General features: G+C 41.4%; 1 protein-coding gene and 1 non-coding gene across 3 annotated transcripts in view; one reads left to right on the top strand and one right to left on the bottom strand.

The window, feature by feature from the left end:
- Cyp27a1 (cytochrome P450 family 27 subfamily A member 1) overlaps positions 1-16,592 on the bottom strand; it is a 38,661-nt gene that overhangs the window by 5,174 nt on the left and 16,895 nt on the right. For both annotated transcript variants that reach the window (XM_020154812.2, XM_074071750.1), the window contains exon 2: positions 465-655. In XM_020154812.2, the coding sequence (XP_020010401.2) occupies positions 465-655 (191 nt within the window). The remainder of the gene's footprint in view (positions 1-464; positions 656-16,592) is intronic.
- On the top strand, positions 3,386-3,489 carry LOC141423001 (small nucleolar RNA U13). Its single transcript, XR_012447680.1, has one exon. It is a non-coding gene; the product is annotated as a small nucleolar RNA U13 (small nucleolar RNA).

The raw sequence follows: 16,592 nt of genomic DNA, 5'->3' as shown, positions 1-16,592 counted from the left end.
TCATGTGGAGGGCATCTGTGAAAGTTATAGCCAATTCTTTGTGTACAATACAACACAATTTGGGAAATATTTTTAAAAACTAACTGGAGCCCTCCCAACCAAGACAGTAATGATGTGTTCCCAACTATGAATTAACATGTTTTCAGCTATAATGTAGAAAAATGAATCTGTAAAGGTCTTAGGGATACCTTAGAGAAATTCTAGTCCAAACCTTCTACTTTACAAATCAGAAACATAAATCCAAAGAGTGAGAAATTATCTGCTAACCCCAAGTCACACAATGTGGAAAAGCCAATGAATGGTCCTGGGTTTTCAGCCACCCAACACCTGTTTCTAGACTGAGCACCAAGTTCAGAGGATGCAGGGAGTCCCACACCGCCCTTCATCCAGCTGGCTGCTCTGTGCTCTGTCTTTTGACCTGGTCCTCTGGGGTCCTATTCCAGTCCCTTCAGGCCCCAGCTCACGTGGTGAAAGGCCCATAGGTCAGGCCTTGATGGTCCCGGTGCTCCTTCCATAGCTCCATGCTGTCCCTCACAGGGTACTTGTCCTCCTGCCGCATCACTTGCTCCATGAATAGGGGACTGGCCAGGTTCACCAAAGTGTGAGGCCCAAGACTGGATATCCATATGGGGCCATACAAGTCCTTGTTCAGCATCTGTGGGGGAGGGGTCAACCAAAGCTAAATAACTGGGGCCCAGGTGGGCAGGCATTTCTGAGAGAGGAGATGGGGTAGGAGAAGGTCTGATGGCCACACCAGAGCAAGTGTGCTATGCAAAAGTACATTGTGCAAGAGGCAGAGCCTGGGATGGTCAGTAGTTCTGGAAACAGGATGCTGAAAACATGGCCACACAGGAGCAAGAATATTGAAAGCAGTGGGTGTCTGGAGTAACAGGAGGATCTGAGGTCACTGGAGGAATGAGGCGATGTGGGAAATTGGGGTGTATGAGGTAGAGATATTTGGGCCCCTAGGTTTTAGGGAATTTGAGGTGAACTAGAAAGCCTGATTCCTTCTTAGCATTTGAATCTCCTGCAGCCTGTAGCTTCATTGAGATAAAAATAAATGTCTTGTGTAATCAGTAAGAAAAAAAAGCAATGTAGCTGGGTGCCAGTGGCTCACGTCTGTAATCCCAGCTACTTGGGAGGCAGAGGTCGGGAGGATTGAGGTTCGACACTGCCTAGGCAAAAAAAAGCAAGACCCTATCTCAAAAATACTCAACATAAAAAAGGACTGGTGGAAGGGCTCAAGGGGAAACATAAGGCCCTGAGTTCAAAGGCCAGTACTGCCAAAAAAAGAAAAAAGGAAAAGAAAAGAAAAAAGAAACATATAAGCAATTCCAAGAAAAGCAAGAAGCTGAAGTAAGTCATGTGGTATGTATTTTTGTAAACAAAGAGGTTATTGGCTATGTTATGTAATTCTCAAATATTTTGTTTTTAGACTAGGGACATAGCTCAATAGTAGAAGGCTTGCCTAGCATGCACAAGGTTCTGGGTTTGACCCTAATAGCTCCCCCAAAAAATTATCTTAGAATTTCTAAGATTCTTAATAATTAATACTCACAGAATCTGTGGAATTAACATTACTACCTTGTATTTATAGTCGCAAAAAATGAGAGAAAAGAAATATACTTTTGTGTTAACAGGTTTAATAAGACCTAAAAAAAAAAATCCATAAATCTGAAAGAAAACTTACTGGCTAAGTTACACTCATGCACAAACAAAATGCAGCGGCTTGCTAGGCACCTTCTTTTTCAGAACAGTTACTGAAGAGATTTTAAGAGATCAGTGGCTGCTCCAGTACAGAAATTAGGCAAAGGGCTTCTGTAAAAGAGTGACTAAAGTTATAAAGAAGAGATCTGTTTGGGGTTCATCCCCAGCACAACAAAAATGAATAAAAAAAATCCATCATTTAGACTACAGAAGAAAAGGCCACTCAATTTACGATCCGGAAAAATGTCAATCTGACTGGATCTTACTATTGACTTCCAAACTGGATTCTTCTAAGACTACTGCCACAAAATTGCTCCTGATCACCCAGCCATCCAGAATCTACCCTGAAGTAGTAATGGCTAATCCTACCCATTCCAGGAAGATGGTCTCAACGACCCCACATCCCCTTCCCACCCCCCAGCCCATTTAGGCTTGTTTCTTAGTTCTGCCTCGCAGTCACAGCTGCCAGTAAGGTATGATTCTGAAGAGTTGATTGTAAACTCCAGTGAACATGCCTATTTCCCCTCAGGAAGGAAAGTACATCATACATTGCTGGTGCAATGTGACTCTAAAACAACACATTCCTGTCCAGAGGACAATTAATACTTATAAAAACCACAAACAGATTTATAAACAAAGTACAGGACATCCACACAATGGAATCCTGTAACAGCTGAACATGGAACAAAGAAGCTCCTTGTGTACTGATATAGAAAGATATCACAGACATTTTTTTTTTAATTTTGTTTTGTTTTTGTGGTAGTGAGTTTGATCTCAGGGCTTTGCACTGGTTAGACAGGTGTTCTACCTCTAGAGCCTCCAGACTCCAAAGACAGATTACTAAGTGAGAAAGCAAAAATAGCTTTTGTCTAAGAGATGGGGAGCTAAATAAGAATATGTGCCTTTCCAGAAAGAAATGTGAGGATAGATACATAAGAAACTAAAGTGATTATGCATCTGGGAACACAGCAGTGGGATGAAGACTACTTTACGTGTGTCATGTCTGATATATTACTATTCAAAAATTTAAATCTAACACGGAAAAAAAAACCTAATGTTTTCTAAAACAATAAGTCATCCACTATGGATCAGATGATTCCAGAAGGCAGGAAAACCTTGTTGAGTCTCAGAATTCACTCATACACTCCTCAAACTTACAAGTGGGTCCTAGCCATATTCATTTTCCTATAAATGAGTTTTGTTTATTTTTCTTAAAGTTTCCTTTTTTTTTTTGTTTGTAGGACTAGGGTTTTGAACTCAGGATCTTGTGCTTGCTAGGCAGGTGTTCTACCACCTGAGCCACACCACCAGCCCTTTTTACTTTCATTATTATTCAAATAGGGTCTCACATTTATGCCTAGACCAGGGTCCTCCTATTTGCACTACTTACTGTGTAGCTGGGGTAACAGGTGCATGCCACCAGGCCCAGCTGTTTGTTGGTTGAGATGGGGGGGGTGGTCTCAATTTTTTCCCTTAGTTGGCCTCGAACCATGATCCTCCCAATCTCCACCTCCCCAGTAGCTAGAATTACTGGAATGAGCCACTGCACCTGGTCTTGAAGTTTCTATTTTTTAAAAATATTTTACAATCAAGTCTAGTTTTTTCTATTATATTCCTTAGGTCACTTAGCTTAAAGTAGGGTTAATTTGTATTTCCAGTTTTAAGATATTAATAACAAATCCTTTTCTGATTCACAAGTGTGGTGATTGGGTGCTCACACCAATGCATGGCAGGTGCCTCCCTCAAATCCTGTTATGACGTCAGCACATCACCCATCTAACATGAGAAAAAAGATATTAATAATAATTACACATATTTCTATCGACCTCACTATCAACCAGACACTGTTCCAAGAACTTTACTTACCTTAGCTCATTTAATCTTCACTACAGTTCTACCAGGCCAATTTCATATTACCACAATTTGTAAATAAGGCAACTGAGGCCCAAAGAAGCTGCTCAAAGTCACTTTACTGCTAAGTGGCAGAGGTAGAGTTCAAATTCAGACCACTTGGCTGGAGGCCACTCTCTCAACCACTCACTCCACTGGTCCCTGAGACAGCTGTGTCCACCTGCTGGAAGCCAACTTAGGCATTGAAAATGTGTGGTATTGTAACCCCTCACAATTGTACAACACCCCAGGGTCCTTCACAGTGGCACTCCTCACAGTTGGGCATACCACCCTGAACATGCCCGATCTCACTGGCCAGGCCTGGTTAGTACTTGCAAGGAACAATGAGGCTGGATATTTCTATATTCTATGTTCTTATGTTTAGCTATATCTGCAGACTCCATTTAGTAGCAGACTCCAAGTTGTGATGATCAAAAATGTCCCTAGACATTGCCAAATGTCCCCTGTGGGGCAAAATCCCTCCAGATTGAGACACACTGCAACAAACTCAACCTCTTTTACTTTTTCTTTTTGTAGTACTGAGGATTGAACCCAGTGCATGGTTAGGTAAGCAATTTGCTCCTGAGCTGCACCCCCAACTCTCAAACCTAACCTCTTAATATGTGCCTTAATTCCTTCATTTTTTAGTGATCTCTCTCTCTCTCTTTCTCTCTCTCTCTCTCAATACTGGAGTTTAAACTCAGGGCCTCATGCTTGATAGGCAGGGACGCTCACTTGAACTACTTTGCCATCCCTTTTTTGTGTTGAGTATTTTCAAGATAGGTTTTCACAAACCATTTGCCCAGTCTAACTGAACTGTGATTCTCCTGATACCTGCCTCCTGAGTAGCTAGGCTTGCAGGTGTGAGGCACCAGTGCCCAACTACTTTTATGGAACTCCTTTTTGGCAGTACCGGGGTTTGAAACCAGGGCCTTGCACTTGCTTGCGAGTCACGTGCTGTACTGATTGAGCCATACCTCTGGCAAGAAATAATACATCTTTTTGAAGGAAGATTTGTAAGTATGGTTTCTTTTCCTGTAAGTTCAAGTAAAATTACATGGAACAGTATTGTAAAAATGCGAAAAGAAGCCAGGCATGATGGTACACACCTGTAATACCAACACTCAGGACGCTGAGGCAGTAGAATGGTGAGTTCAAGACCAGCCTGGCCTTCCTAGCAAGACCCTATCTCAAAAATACTGTGAACAGTGGTGACTTGAGGAGTTTACAGACAAATTTACTTTCTTCTTTATACTATAATTTATTTTTCAAAATTTCTACCTTGATCTTGGAGTGAGAAAGAAATGTATTTTAGAAGACTACCTAAATGACCATTTCTTTGGGTACAATCTTCTTCCCTGGAATCCAAAGCCTTTGACACCATTTCCTGGCTATGTGTGGAGGTTTCTGGGGCATTTCTACCTTTGTCTAGGCCACATGTTCCTTCTTCCTTCATATTCCTCTCTGTTAGTTTGCTTGGTGGAACTTAACAAGGACCTATTTATGTAAGAAGTTATTTTAGAAAGATACCAGGGTACTTGCTGAGAGATGTGTGCCGTGCCTGGGAGCCTACCATTAGTAACCTGAGCCAGTTACACAGCCCCAAAGTTCGCAGATGCCAGCTAAGAGTCACTCTGCAGAACAGAGATCATTTTTCAGGATGAATGAGAGAACTAGCCCTCACCTGGTGAAACTCCAAAGATGAGAGTGCTGAATTCATTCAACATTATTAAGCTTCTAACCTGTTCCTCCCTTCCCATCCTGGGGGGTCGGGGTACAGCAGTAAGCCCAGAAGAGACCTATCCTAAGAGCGCTTGTATCCTGGTGCATCAGACCCATGATTGAGAAGTAAGTTACATACAATTAGAAATTATTTTCTAATTATTTTGTCTCTTCGACAAGATTGAAAATCCTCAGGAACCGTGTCGTACTTTTTCACTACATCCCATTTTGTTTGACACAATTCTAGCATTGTGCACATTGTAGATATTCAATAAATAGTTAGCAGTTGTCAAAGAACTAAGTGGAAAAAAACAAACTCCAGTTAAATATAAAGAATAGATGAGACAGTCAGGAACTGGGAAAGAGAACAGACAGGAAACTGGTAACATGGCTCTTCTGTAATCCCAGCCCTCAAGAGTCCGAAGCAGGAAGATCTTGGGCTCTAGGCCAGCCTGGACTATATAGCAAGACCCCTGCCTCAAAAAACAAAAACGTCAATTTTAGCTAGCTTTCTGTCATATGTATCATGTGGATCAACTGTCATTTTATAAACTGGCAAATTTATATTATTATATTACTCTGGTTAAAATTCTGAAATAAAAGGTATAGGATCTTTGTACATATGTGTTTATGTGTGTTACTTGTTTGTACAAGTTATATGTTGTATCTTCGTGATAAAATCCACTAAGGAGTTCTAGTCAAATTGGCTTGTGGATAAATGAGAGATAACAAACTAAAACTGTTAAATTAATCCAAATGTCTGTGTTCATATAACAAGATTTTCATAAATAAGCTAGTCTACATTTGTCGGTAAACTAAATGCAAAAATGTTTTCAGTATGATTAACATACTTCTGTCCCTGGTTGTTTGGGCCAGATAAGGTTATATTTGTCTCTGCTGGTTGTCTTACCAGGTCAGGGTTTGACACAAAGGTCATGCAAGTATAAATCCAGTCTAAGAACAAAATGATCTCCGTGATAAATAAACTCTTCGATAAATAAGACTAAAGTAAAATTGCTGATTTAATGAAAATGAACATATCTCCCAAGTTGTCAGCATTCAATATGTTGCAGACATACAACTTTATACTACACATCAAAATCATACTCTTGGCCCAATAGCTGGTGCCTGTGATCCCAGCTACTTGGGAGGCGGAAGTCAGGAGGATCATGGTTCAAGGCCAGCCTAAGCAAAAAGTTATAAAGACCCCATCTCAACAGATAGGCTGGATGTGATGGCATGTCTATTAATCCTAGCTACATGGGAGATATAGGCAGGAGGATTGTGGTTCAAGGCCAACCTGGACAAAAATGAGAAACACTATCTGAAAAATAAATGAAGCAAAAGGGCTGGGGCATGGTTCAAGTGGTAGAGTGTCTAGCACAAAATAATATTTAAGATCACAGAGTGTAAGTTTGATCTCTGAACAAATATGCAAATGATAAAGTACGCTGCAGTGTCATTGCAGCCTGTGTCATCAAGTACGGAATTTTAACTTTGAGCAGGAAATAACTTAAAATAATGACAAGGTTTTTAAGGTACACTGTTTTATGCATGTATGTGTGGTTTTTTTTTTAGTGGTATTTGGATTTGAACTCAGGGCCTTACTAGGCAGCCACACTGCCAGCATCCCCATATTATTAATGTATGATAAATAAAAATAATGACTATGTTTGTATACTAACTGTTTTCATAAAGAATCTAGATATAACAGGTAAAAAAATTAAGTGAATGTCAGTGGGGTAAATATTTATAAATACACTTTTCATGTAACTTAAGGTCTTCAAGTTATTAAGGTCTTTAAATTAATTAAAATCCTGAAATATTGGCTAGATGCAGTGACTCACACCTGTAATCCCAGCTACTCAGGAGGTAGAGATGAGGAGGATCGAGGCTCAAGGCCAGCCCAGGCAAACAGTTCTTGAGACCCCCATCTCAACCATTTCAAGCTGGGTGTAGTGGTGCACACTTGTCATCCCAGCCATGTAGGAAACATAACTGGGAGGACCGAGGTCCAGGCCAGCTGGAGCAGTGAGACTCGATCTCAAAAATAACCAAAGTAAAAAGGGCTGGGCTCATGGCTCAAGAGGTACAGTGCCTGCCTACCAAGAACAAGACCCTGGGTTCAAAATTCAGTACTGCCCAAAAACCCCAAACTGAAATATCAATCACCAAATACAAACTCCAGTAGTTAAGTTCTATAGAAAAGGATATATTTGGGTCTATTAGTAAGTTTTCATAAATTGTTGGCATATGGAAAAACTCCAAGGTTGCTTTCTTCATGGATCATTGCTAAAAAGTAAGTTATTAAGAGTTAAAAATTCTAATTAACATAAATAATTCTATGTGTAACAAATAAAAAAAATTAACATGTGTTTTGATGACAAGAACCGTAAGACATGAAATATAATATACATATCTTTTTTTTTTTAGTTTTTCTTTATTTTTGGTAGTACTGGGGGTTGAATTTAGGCCTGTGCTTGCTAGGCAGATGTCCTACCACTTGAGCCACTCCATCAGCCATATATATATATATATATATGTATATGTATGTATATATGTATATCTATATATACATAAAATATGTGTGTAAGAATATATCTATATATATTCTTCCATTGAGAAACAGAGTAATTTTGTCCAATATTGGAGATGAAAGTTAATTTATTTTTGATGTATTTTAGGATTGCTGTGGATCAAATCCAGGGCTCACACGTGCTAGGCAAGTGCTCCTCCACTGAGCTATGCCCTGAGCCAAGACTAATTTTTATAGGAAGAAAAAAATGTGCCTGTCTCATCAGCTCAGTCATCCACAGCTGGCATATCAGATGAAGAGCCAGAAAGTGCCTGGCATAAGATTTTATTCTAGTTGTGGTTTAACACTACCAGGCTGCGTGACTTTGCCGTGGCACCCTTAACTTAGGACCCTGCAGGTGTTCATGTACACAAAGGCTCAGATCCAGTCCTCCCCGAGCCTTGTTGACTGAGGGCCCTGTGATCCTTCTGGAACCTGAGACAATGGGAGGTCTGAAGGAGCAGCAGGAAGGCTGCCTCCCACTCTCTGGCCATGGCCCCTGGGAGGCTGGGAGGCCATACCTCATCGCCTTCCTCGTGGGTTCTGATGGGATGTGGGCTTTCTGCCCTGCCTGCCCCTCAAAAGGGCTACAGAACATAAAACACTTTACCTGCAGTCTAGAAGGGGGTTTCCACCAAAGGCATACCCTGCAACTCACATTGCAACCCTCTGCCCCCCTCCCACTTGTTTTGGTAGTTTTCTTCAGGGTGTATTGGACAAGGATTTTTTGAGAAGCTGGCACCTTTGGCTTTTGTTGTTGTTGCATATGTAAATAATAAACTCTGAATCTCACGGTGGCTTGTGGTCTTGGCTTTGGTTTGTCTGTGAATTTGACACATTTGGTGCCCCACAGGGGAATGGTAAAGTTTATAATGCCCTTTTCACAGACACAGGGCTAAGAGGACCAGGTTAGGAGATAGAAAAGGTAAGGGTCTTTAGCGTAAGACACCCTGTCATAGGTAATATACATATATGCTCCAGTAATAAGACTTAATGCACCTCTTCCTATACGTCCATATCCCTGCCTCTGGATGTATGCTATCCTTTGTCTAGTTCTGCTAATAAACTCTGCTGGTCTCTTACCTGAATTTGTCTTGAAATTATTTTTTGAAACTGAGTCAAGAACCTAAGGACTGAGTTGAGATCCTTTCATTTTCAGGGACCTCCTTGGACCCTCACTGGTCCTAGTGCTAAGTACCTATGAATGGCAAGACAGAAACTATAACTCTTAGGAACACATGACCCCGGTGTAGATTTGTAATGTAAAACACGAAGACACAAATGATGAACAAGATTGGCAGATTTGTTCAGCAGATATAGTGGGAACAGTTGAATCTGTTATACTCCAGACACAGGCCCTGGGAAACACAGGCCAAGGTGAATACGTTTGAGACTAAGAAAGGTGTTGTGAGCTGAACTGTGGTCCCCTCTAATTCCTATGTGGAAGTCCTGACCCCCAGAACCTAAGAATGTGACCTTTCTTGGAGACAGAACCTTTATAGAAGTAGCAAGTTAAAATGTGGTAGGCCTTAACCCGGTATGACGGGTACCCTCATAAAAAGGGGAACACATGCATACGGACAGAATGTTGTGGTATTTTGGCTTGTATATAAAATGGCTAAAAGGCTCATGGGTTCGATACCCAGCTGGTGGTGTTTTTGAAAGGTGATTAGGTCATGAGATGCTAAGCTCATAGACAGATTTGTCTGTGATGAATTCATAACTGAATGGACTATCAGGAGGTGCCTGACTGTGGGAAGTAGGCCACTCGGGGGGAGGGGCGTGGTTTTGGAGGATATGTCTCGCCTTGGCCCCTTCCTGCTTCTTGGTTGCCATGAGACGAACAGCTTTGTTCTGCCATACCCTTCCATAGTGATGTACAGGCTCACCTTGGTCCCAAAAAGCAATGGTGCCCACTGATCATGGACTAAACCCTCTGAACCATGAGCTAAAGTAAATCTTTCCTTCTTTAAGTTGATTTGCTCAATTATTTTGGGAATAGGAAGATAGTCATGCAAGCCAAGAAGAGATTCTCTACTCACAGCTCTCAGAAGGAACCAACACTACCGATACCTTAGTTTTGGACTTCTCGTCTCCAGAACTGTGACACAATAAATTTCTGTTGTTCAAGCCATTCAGTTTTTGGTACTTTGTTGTGGAAGCCTGACTAAATAGAGAAAAGGATACCAACTGAAGGTCCAGATTTGTCTTAGTCTGTTTAAGCTGCTATAAAAATATTACAGACAGGATGTTTTATTAACAACAGAAATTTATTCCTCACACTTCTGGAAATGGGGAAGTCCAAGGGGCCAGCAGATTCAGTGCCTCGTGAGAGCTTACTTCCTGGTCCATGGATGGATCTTCTAGCACATCTTCTGTCTTTCTGAGATCTCTTTTATAAGGACGCTACATGATCTAATCACCTTCCAAAGGTTCATCTCCAAATATCATCACCTAGAGGATTAAGTTTCAACATACAAATTTTATTCAATCTATTAGCAAAACTTAGGACCGTGTGGACCTGGTTATAATGCCAGGACGGATGGTTTGCCCATGAGGGAACTTCTCTTTCACTATCAGGCCATGAGAGGTACCAAAATGTAAAGCTTCAGGTTGTGACAGGAAGAATCCGCAGTCAGCGCTGACATTTACTGTGAGCAAACAGGAAGGGGTCTCAGAGGACCCATGCCCCTTCGTGAGGTTATTAGAACTGGTATTGATCCAACCCTTCATACCACCTCTCTGCCCAGGTTTTACACCCTTTAAGATAAACAGCACTAGGACAGAGGGCCAGGTCCCTCCTTCCCCTAAGAAGTACCCCCAGGCCTCATGCACTGGTCGAAATGTATTAGGGACTTGATGGCAACCAAGGTTGCCAAACTTTTTCAGCCTTTTCAGACACTAGGGCACAAGTCACTGTGGTGCCAAGAAAGTCCCATAATGAGTAATGTCAAAAATTACTTTAACTAGATTTGTCTCACATTGGACAATGGACTGGTATAATTTTGTGGGTGTATTAGTTAGGCTTCTCCAGAGAAATAGAAATAAGATGTACGTATGTACACAAAGATTTATTTTAAGGAAGTAGCTCACACAACTGTGGAGACTGGCAAGTCTGAAATCCGTAGGACAGGCCAGCAGGCTGGAAATTCCAGCAGAAGTCAATGTCGAGTCTGTAGTCTGGAGGCAGAATTCCTTCCTCTTCTGGGACTTTGGTGTTTTCACTTAAGGCCTTCAACTGATTGGATGAGTACCATTCACATTATGAAAGGTGAGCTTTACTCAAAGTCTACTGATTTAAATGTTAATCACATCTAAAATATTTCACAAGTATACTTAGACTGGTGTTTGACCAAACAACTGGGTACCATGGCCTAGCCAAGTGGACACATAAAATCAATGACCACAGTCAATGAATCTTTTTAAGTCAATATAATCTATTATAGGAATAGATGTATTAAGTACATAGAATACTTTTCTTTTTAAAAAATTTATTAGGATGTAATAATATCATTGTGGTAATGGAATACTTTTCTTGATTGTAAAGGATGTTCCTAATGTGAAGATGTCACAAAACACTGGTAGGAGACCATCTAGCTCTCTCAGTGCAACCATGATGTATAAGTAAAGTGTACAGGATGCCAGGGGAAAGGAATACCACCTTGATTAGAGAACTAGTACAGGCATCAGGCCTTGGGGAACTTTCCTGTCCTTAGGAACATGTTGTGCTCCAATGTGTCAGTGAATAACGGTTCTATGGGCTGGAGCCTCTGACAAAAATACACAGCCACTGGACAAAAAGCCCTCTAGGGTTGTGGACATGAAGCTTGTCCGACATCACAACACCAGACTGTGAGCCATGCAGGCTGGAGTAAGGAAATCTTGGGACACAGTGAAGGGTATCATACTCACCTTTGCCATCCTCTCACGAGACCACTGGGCATTGACTACAGTAGACACCTGTGACAGGTATGGCACAACCAACTTCATCCACACAGCAGAGTAAAGCTCACCTTTCATAATTTGAGTGGGACTCATCCAATCAGTTGAAGTACCTTAAGTGGACTATGCTACATATTGGGATTCAACCAAAGCACCCAATCAGACAATGGTGCCACCCTGACAGCAAAAACTACGTAACAGTGGGAAGTTATCTGAGACATCATCTGGATCTTACATGTCCTGTATCATCCCAAATGAAATAGTCCTTTAAAAGGAGAAATAAAAAAATTAATTGGGCAATGGGGTTCCCCCGTGGATTGCATGCTTAAGGAGGTCAGTTTGAACTCTGAATGTAGCAATTCATCACAAGGGTATCTCCATTTAGCCCATTTTTAGATTATGAGGTTAGGGAAAGAGAATAGCTGTTTCCTCATTCTACTATGTTTCTTGCCACTTATACTCCTTGGGAAGCCAAGCTACTAGAATTTGTAGGTGGCAAAAAGTAAGAAAGTGAATGATTCAAACTTAGTGCTTCTTTTGCCACCAGCTCTGCTTACTGCTCGTGGAAAATCATGGCTAGGGACTATAATGATCATGTCCATAAGATGACAGCTCCTAAGATGGTCTTCCAGTGGTCCACACATAGAGGGTGGGAGATGTTCTAAGATGGTAGAAGGCAAACAGGGAAGGAACTACTGAATCACCTTGGGACAAAACAGGGAGCTCGGTGTAGGTAGACACAGAGAGGGTTGAGGGAAGAGGGAATGGCTGCCATAGAGAAATTGTCACACTGATCACATGACTGTGGAAGGGGAACAACAACTCTGCTTCGAGGACATCAGGAGCCAACCCCAAAGGTCAAGGGTGAGTGAAGGAAGGGACTCTTGATCCTTCTCTCTCAACTCTTGTCCACAGAACTTCTAACCCAGATGCTGCCACCACCCTGAACTTGACTGATGGCCAATAAAGAATCTGAATCTAAGAACTCACTAACTTCCCAACAGTCCCTGACTTCAGAAAAGATCAGCCTCCCCAAAAGACAACAGAATGAGATTAACTTTCTGATTTGGTCTCTTTAGTCTCATTCCATTTTGGTATGCGTGTCACAGGCTGTCCAAAGTTATCAGCTGGTACCTGCAGGCCTGCTGAGGGGAGGTAGGTGTGGTTGGTGACAGCTCTAGTTGTACTCCAAATGGGTGCTGAGCAGTACTCTGTCCCCCAATGCAGGGAGGGCACACCAACCTTCACTGAGTTGTGGTTATGCACACTTTTGTCTGATGTTGCCAAAGACAAACAGAACAGATTTGGTACAAGTCCTATCAGTAAAATGAATTAGGGAGATCTTAGGCAGAACAGGTAAAAGGTTATAGGTGGAATTATAGAGGAATGTCTCCAACTTGTCTACCTTGCAAGTACCCATGATACAAAGCCTTGACCCCTCAGTCTGTGAGTTTTGGCAGAACACTATGATTCTCCTGGAACATGACCGAATGAGAAGTCTGTTTGGAGCTACTATATTAGGTCATCTACTCATGTCTGTGTCTCATGGGGAGGCAGTCATGAGACATCTCATTGTCTCTTTCCTGGGTTCTGATGAGGCTCAAGACTTTCTACCCTGCTAATCTCAGGAAGGAGCTGCAAAATATAAATCCCATAGCGGCAGTCTAGAAGGGGCTTCCCAGCAACTAGGGCATTCTGCAACTCACATTGTGCTCGTCTGTCCTCTGGTATTTGTGTGATTTCTTCAGCACCTTTGACTTCAGCACCTATGTAACAAACTATCTAAATCTGAAAGTGTCTCTGTATCTTCACTGGTTGAATATGCCAGGCCTTGGCCTTCACTTGTATATATGAGCTTAGCATTTCTTTCCTTGTCAATTAAACAGGAATTATACTACTCATTGATCCCACCGGGGCACGGTGGCTAGCCCATAAGTTAAGGGTGGCTAATATAAGGCAGGCCCTGGATGCTATTAACTCAATTATAGGGATGGTGCCTGGTACTAATCAGTGTCTTAGGCAGATGAAGACATGAGGGATGGCTGCTAAAGGGTGAGGATTGCACGAGTCTTTGAATATACTAAAAATCATTTAAGTGATGAATGACTGAACTGCATAATATATAATCATATCTCAGTAAAGCCATTAACCAGGCCGGGAGTGTAGTTCACTGGTAACTCTACCACTGAATGCTTAGCATGCATGAGGCTCTGGGTTTGATCCCTAACATCTCGAAAAAATAAAAGAAAAGGAACATTAAAATCACCCAAAATCCATCCCACCTCCCACCAAAAAATTGACAACTGTATTTTGAAGTCTCCTAGTTAGAGGCCCCTTAGGGAAGCTCTCAGCACAGCAAAACAATACTAAAACAATAAACCGATACCCCTGACAAAGTAAACTCACAAAGGCCATGTCAACTAACCAGGCCTGAACGTTGGCAGCCGTCAGTTGGATAAACAGCAGTGACCTAGCTTCAGGCACAGGTCACTCTTTTGCCTCAGCTGGCTGACATGTCAGAAAGAAGGTCCATCCTGGGTCACAGGCAGGCCAGTGCAGCTGGGGCAGCCCCACGTCAGTGCTGTCAAAGTGTCATCAGGAGTTAACCCAACCCCTCACACAAGTGGAATCCACATCTCCAAGTGACAGGAGGTGCTAAGTGATTCGCAGCGTTCCCGGCTTCTCCTTGCTCTGCACCTTGCTTTGAGTGATGTCCTCCAAAATAAGATCAAGCCAGTGGCATTTGGACGCACGATAAAAAGGATTACTTGCATTTTTTATTACGAATATTTTGTGTATGTGTGTGTGCTCCTAATTATGTCCTTAATCTTTTTTTGTTATTATTGTGCTAGGGGTGCATTGTGACATTTACATAAATTCTTACAACATGTCATAGTAATTCACCCCCTCCAGCATTCTCCTTTATCCCCTCCCCCCTATTCCTGGAATAGTTTCCACAGGCCTCATTTTTCCATTTTCATACATGTGTACACAATATTTGCACCATATTCATCTTCCTACACCACTAAACATATTTTAGTATGAAAATTCAAGCAAGTAACATAATACCCGTGAACCCAGTCCTCCAGAACTAAGAACTGTTTGCATTTCTCATATTTGATTCAAATATTTTTTCAATGTTTATGTATTTTGCTTCAAACTATTAACATGAATTTTTGAGGACTACAGGTATGGCTCAAGAGGCAGAGCACCTGCCTAGCAAGCGTGAGGCCCTGAGTTCAAACCTCTGTGCCACCAGTAAAATAAATAATTTAAAACATTGTTTTAAATTAAAAATGAGTTTCTGAACTAAAGAAGTATATATGTAAACAGTAATCTTGTACACATATACTTTTATATATAGCCTATTCCACAGTGCTAGGGATCAAACCCAGAGCCTCACACCTGCCAGTCAAGTACCCTCAAGCTACACAAGTAGCCTCCCCTAAACTTCTTCTGGTGACACTGGGGCTTAAACCCAAGGCCTCATATTTGCTAAGCAGGCACTCTACCACTTGAGCCATTCCTCCAGCTCTTTCTTGTGTTGTGTATCTTTGAGACAGGGTCTTGTGAAGGGTCTTTGTACAGGACTGGCTTGGAACTGCAGTCCTCTTAATTTCTGCCTCCTGAGTAGCTAGGATTACAGGCATAAACCACCGGTGCCTGGCTCAAATATTTTTAAAATGAAAAATTACAGATACAAAGTTCCCTTGTTAGCCTCTAGTTCCTTTGTCCTCCCTCCCCAGAGGAAACAGTACCTTCAAGTTGAACTGTATCCTGCCTGTTGTTGTTCATATAATTTATATATATACATTTATATATCTATACACATACCTATACATATTAACCTATAGGAATATATGCACATATATGCATGTACAGATCCACTAGTGACCTATAGTATTTTTGTGTGATTTATAATTTGTAGACATGATATTCTACTGTACATATCATTCTGTACTTAGGCTTCTATATCATCTGTAGTAATATGTAAGAGTTTATGCTCTCAGCTGGCATGGTGGCACACACCTATAGTCTTAGCACTCAGGAGGCTGAGGCAGAAGGAGCACTTGAGCTCAGTTCAAGACCAGATTAAGCAACATAGAGAAACTCTGTCTAAAAAAAACCAGAGCTCACGCATTCATTATTTATTATGACTGTTGTGTGGAATTCCATTATTTGAATATATCACTATTTATTATCTAGTGGATGGGCATTTAACATGGTTCTGGTTATTTTTGTTGTTGTTTGTTTGTCTTGGTGATGGGGATTGAAACCAGGTCATAGAGCATGCTAGGGAAGTGCTGTATCACTGAGCTCCACTCCCAGTTCTACAGAAATAGTTTATGCATATACAAACAAATCTCTATATACATATACCTCACATTCTCTCTTTATCCATAAATTATTATTATTATTATTATTATTATTATTATTTTGGTGGTACCTGGGTTTGAACTCAGGGCCTAATGCTTGCAAGGTAGGAACTCTACCACTTGAGCCACTCTGCCAGCCCTTTTTTTTGTGTTGGGTATTTTTGATATAAGATCTTGAGAACTATTTCCCCAGGCTGGCTTTGAACCATGATCCTCCTGATCTCTGCCTCCCTGAGGAGTTAGGATTACAGGTGTGAGCCATCAGCGCCCAGTCAACCCATAAATTATGGTGCATTATATAGTTTGGTGCCTTACCTTCTCCCAAAGTCTTAGCAAATAATCCATATTACTGGAACACTCCTACCCTTTTTAATGGGTGC

The sequence above is a fragment of the Castor canadensis genome, chromosome 4 (genome assembly GCF_047511655.1).
Source record: "Castor canadensis chromosome 4, mCasCan1.hap1v2, whole genome shotgun sequence".
NCBI classification, from domain to species: Eukaryota; Metazoa; Chordata; class Mammalia; order Rodentia; family Castoridae; genus Castor; species Castor canadensis.
Note: the sequence above shows the minus strand (reverse complement) of the source record. Positions and strands in the feature narration are given on the sequence as shown.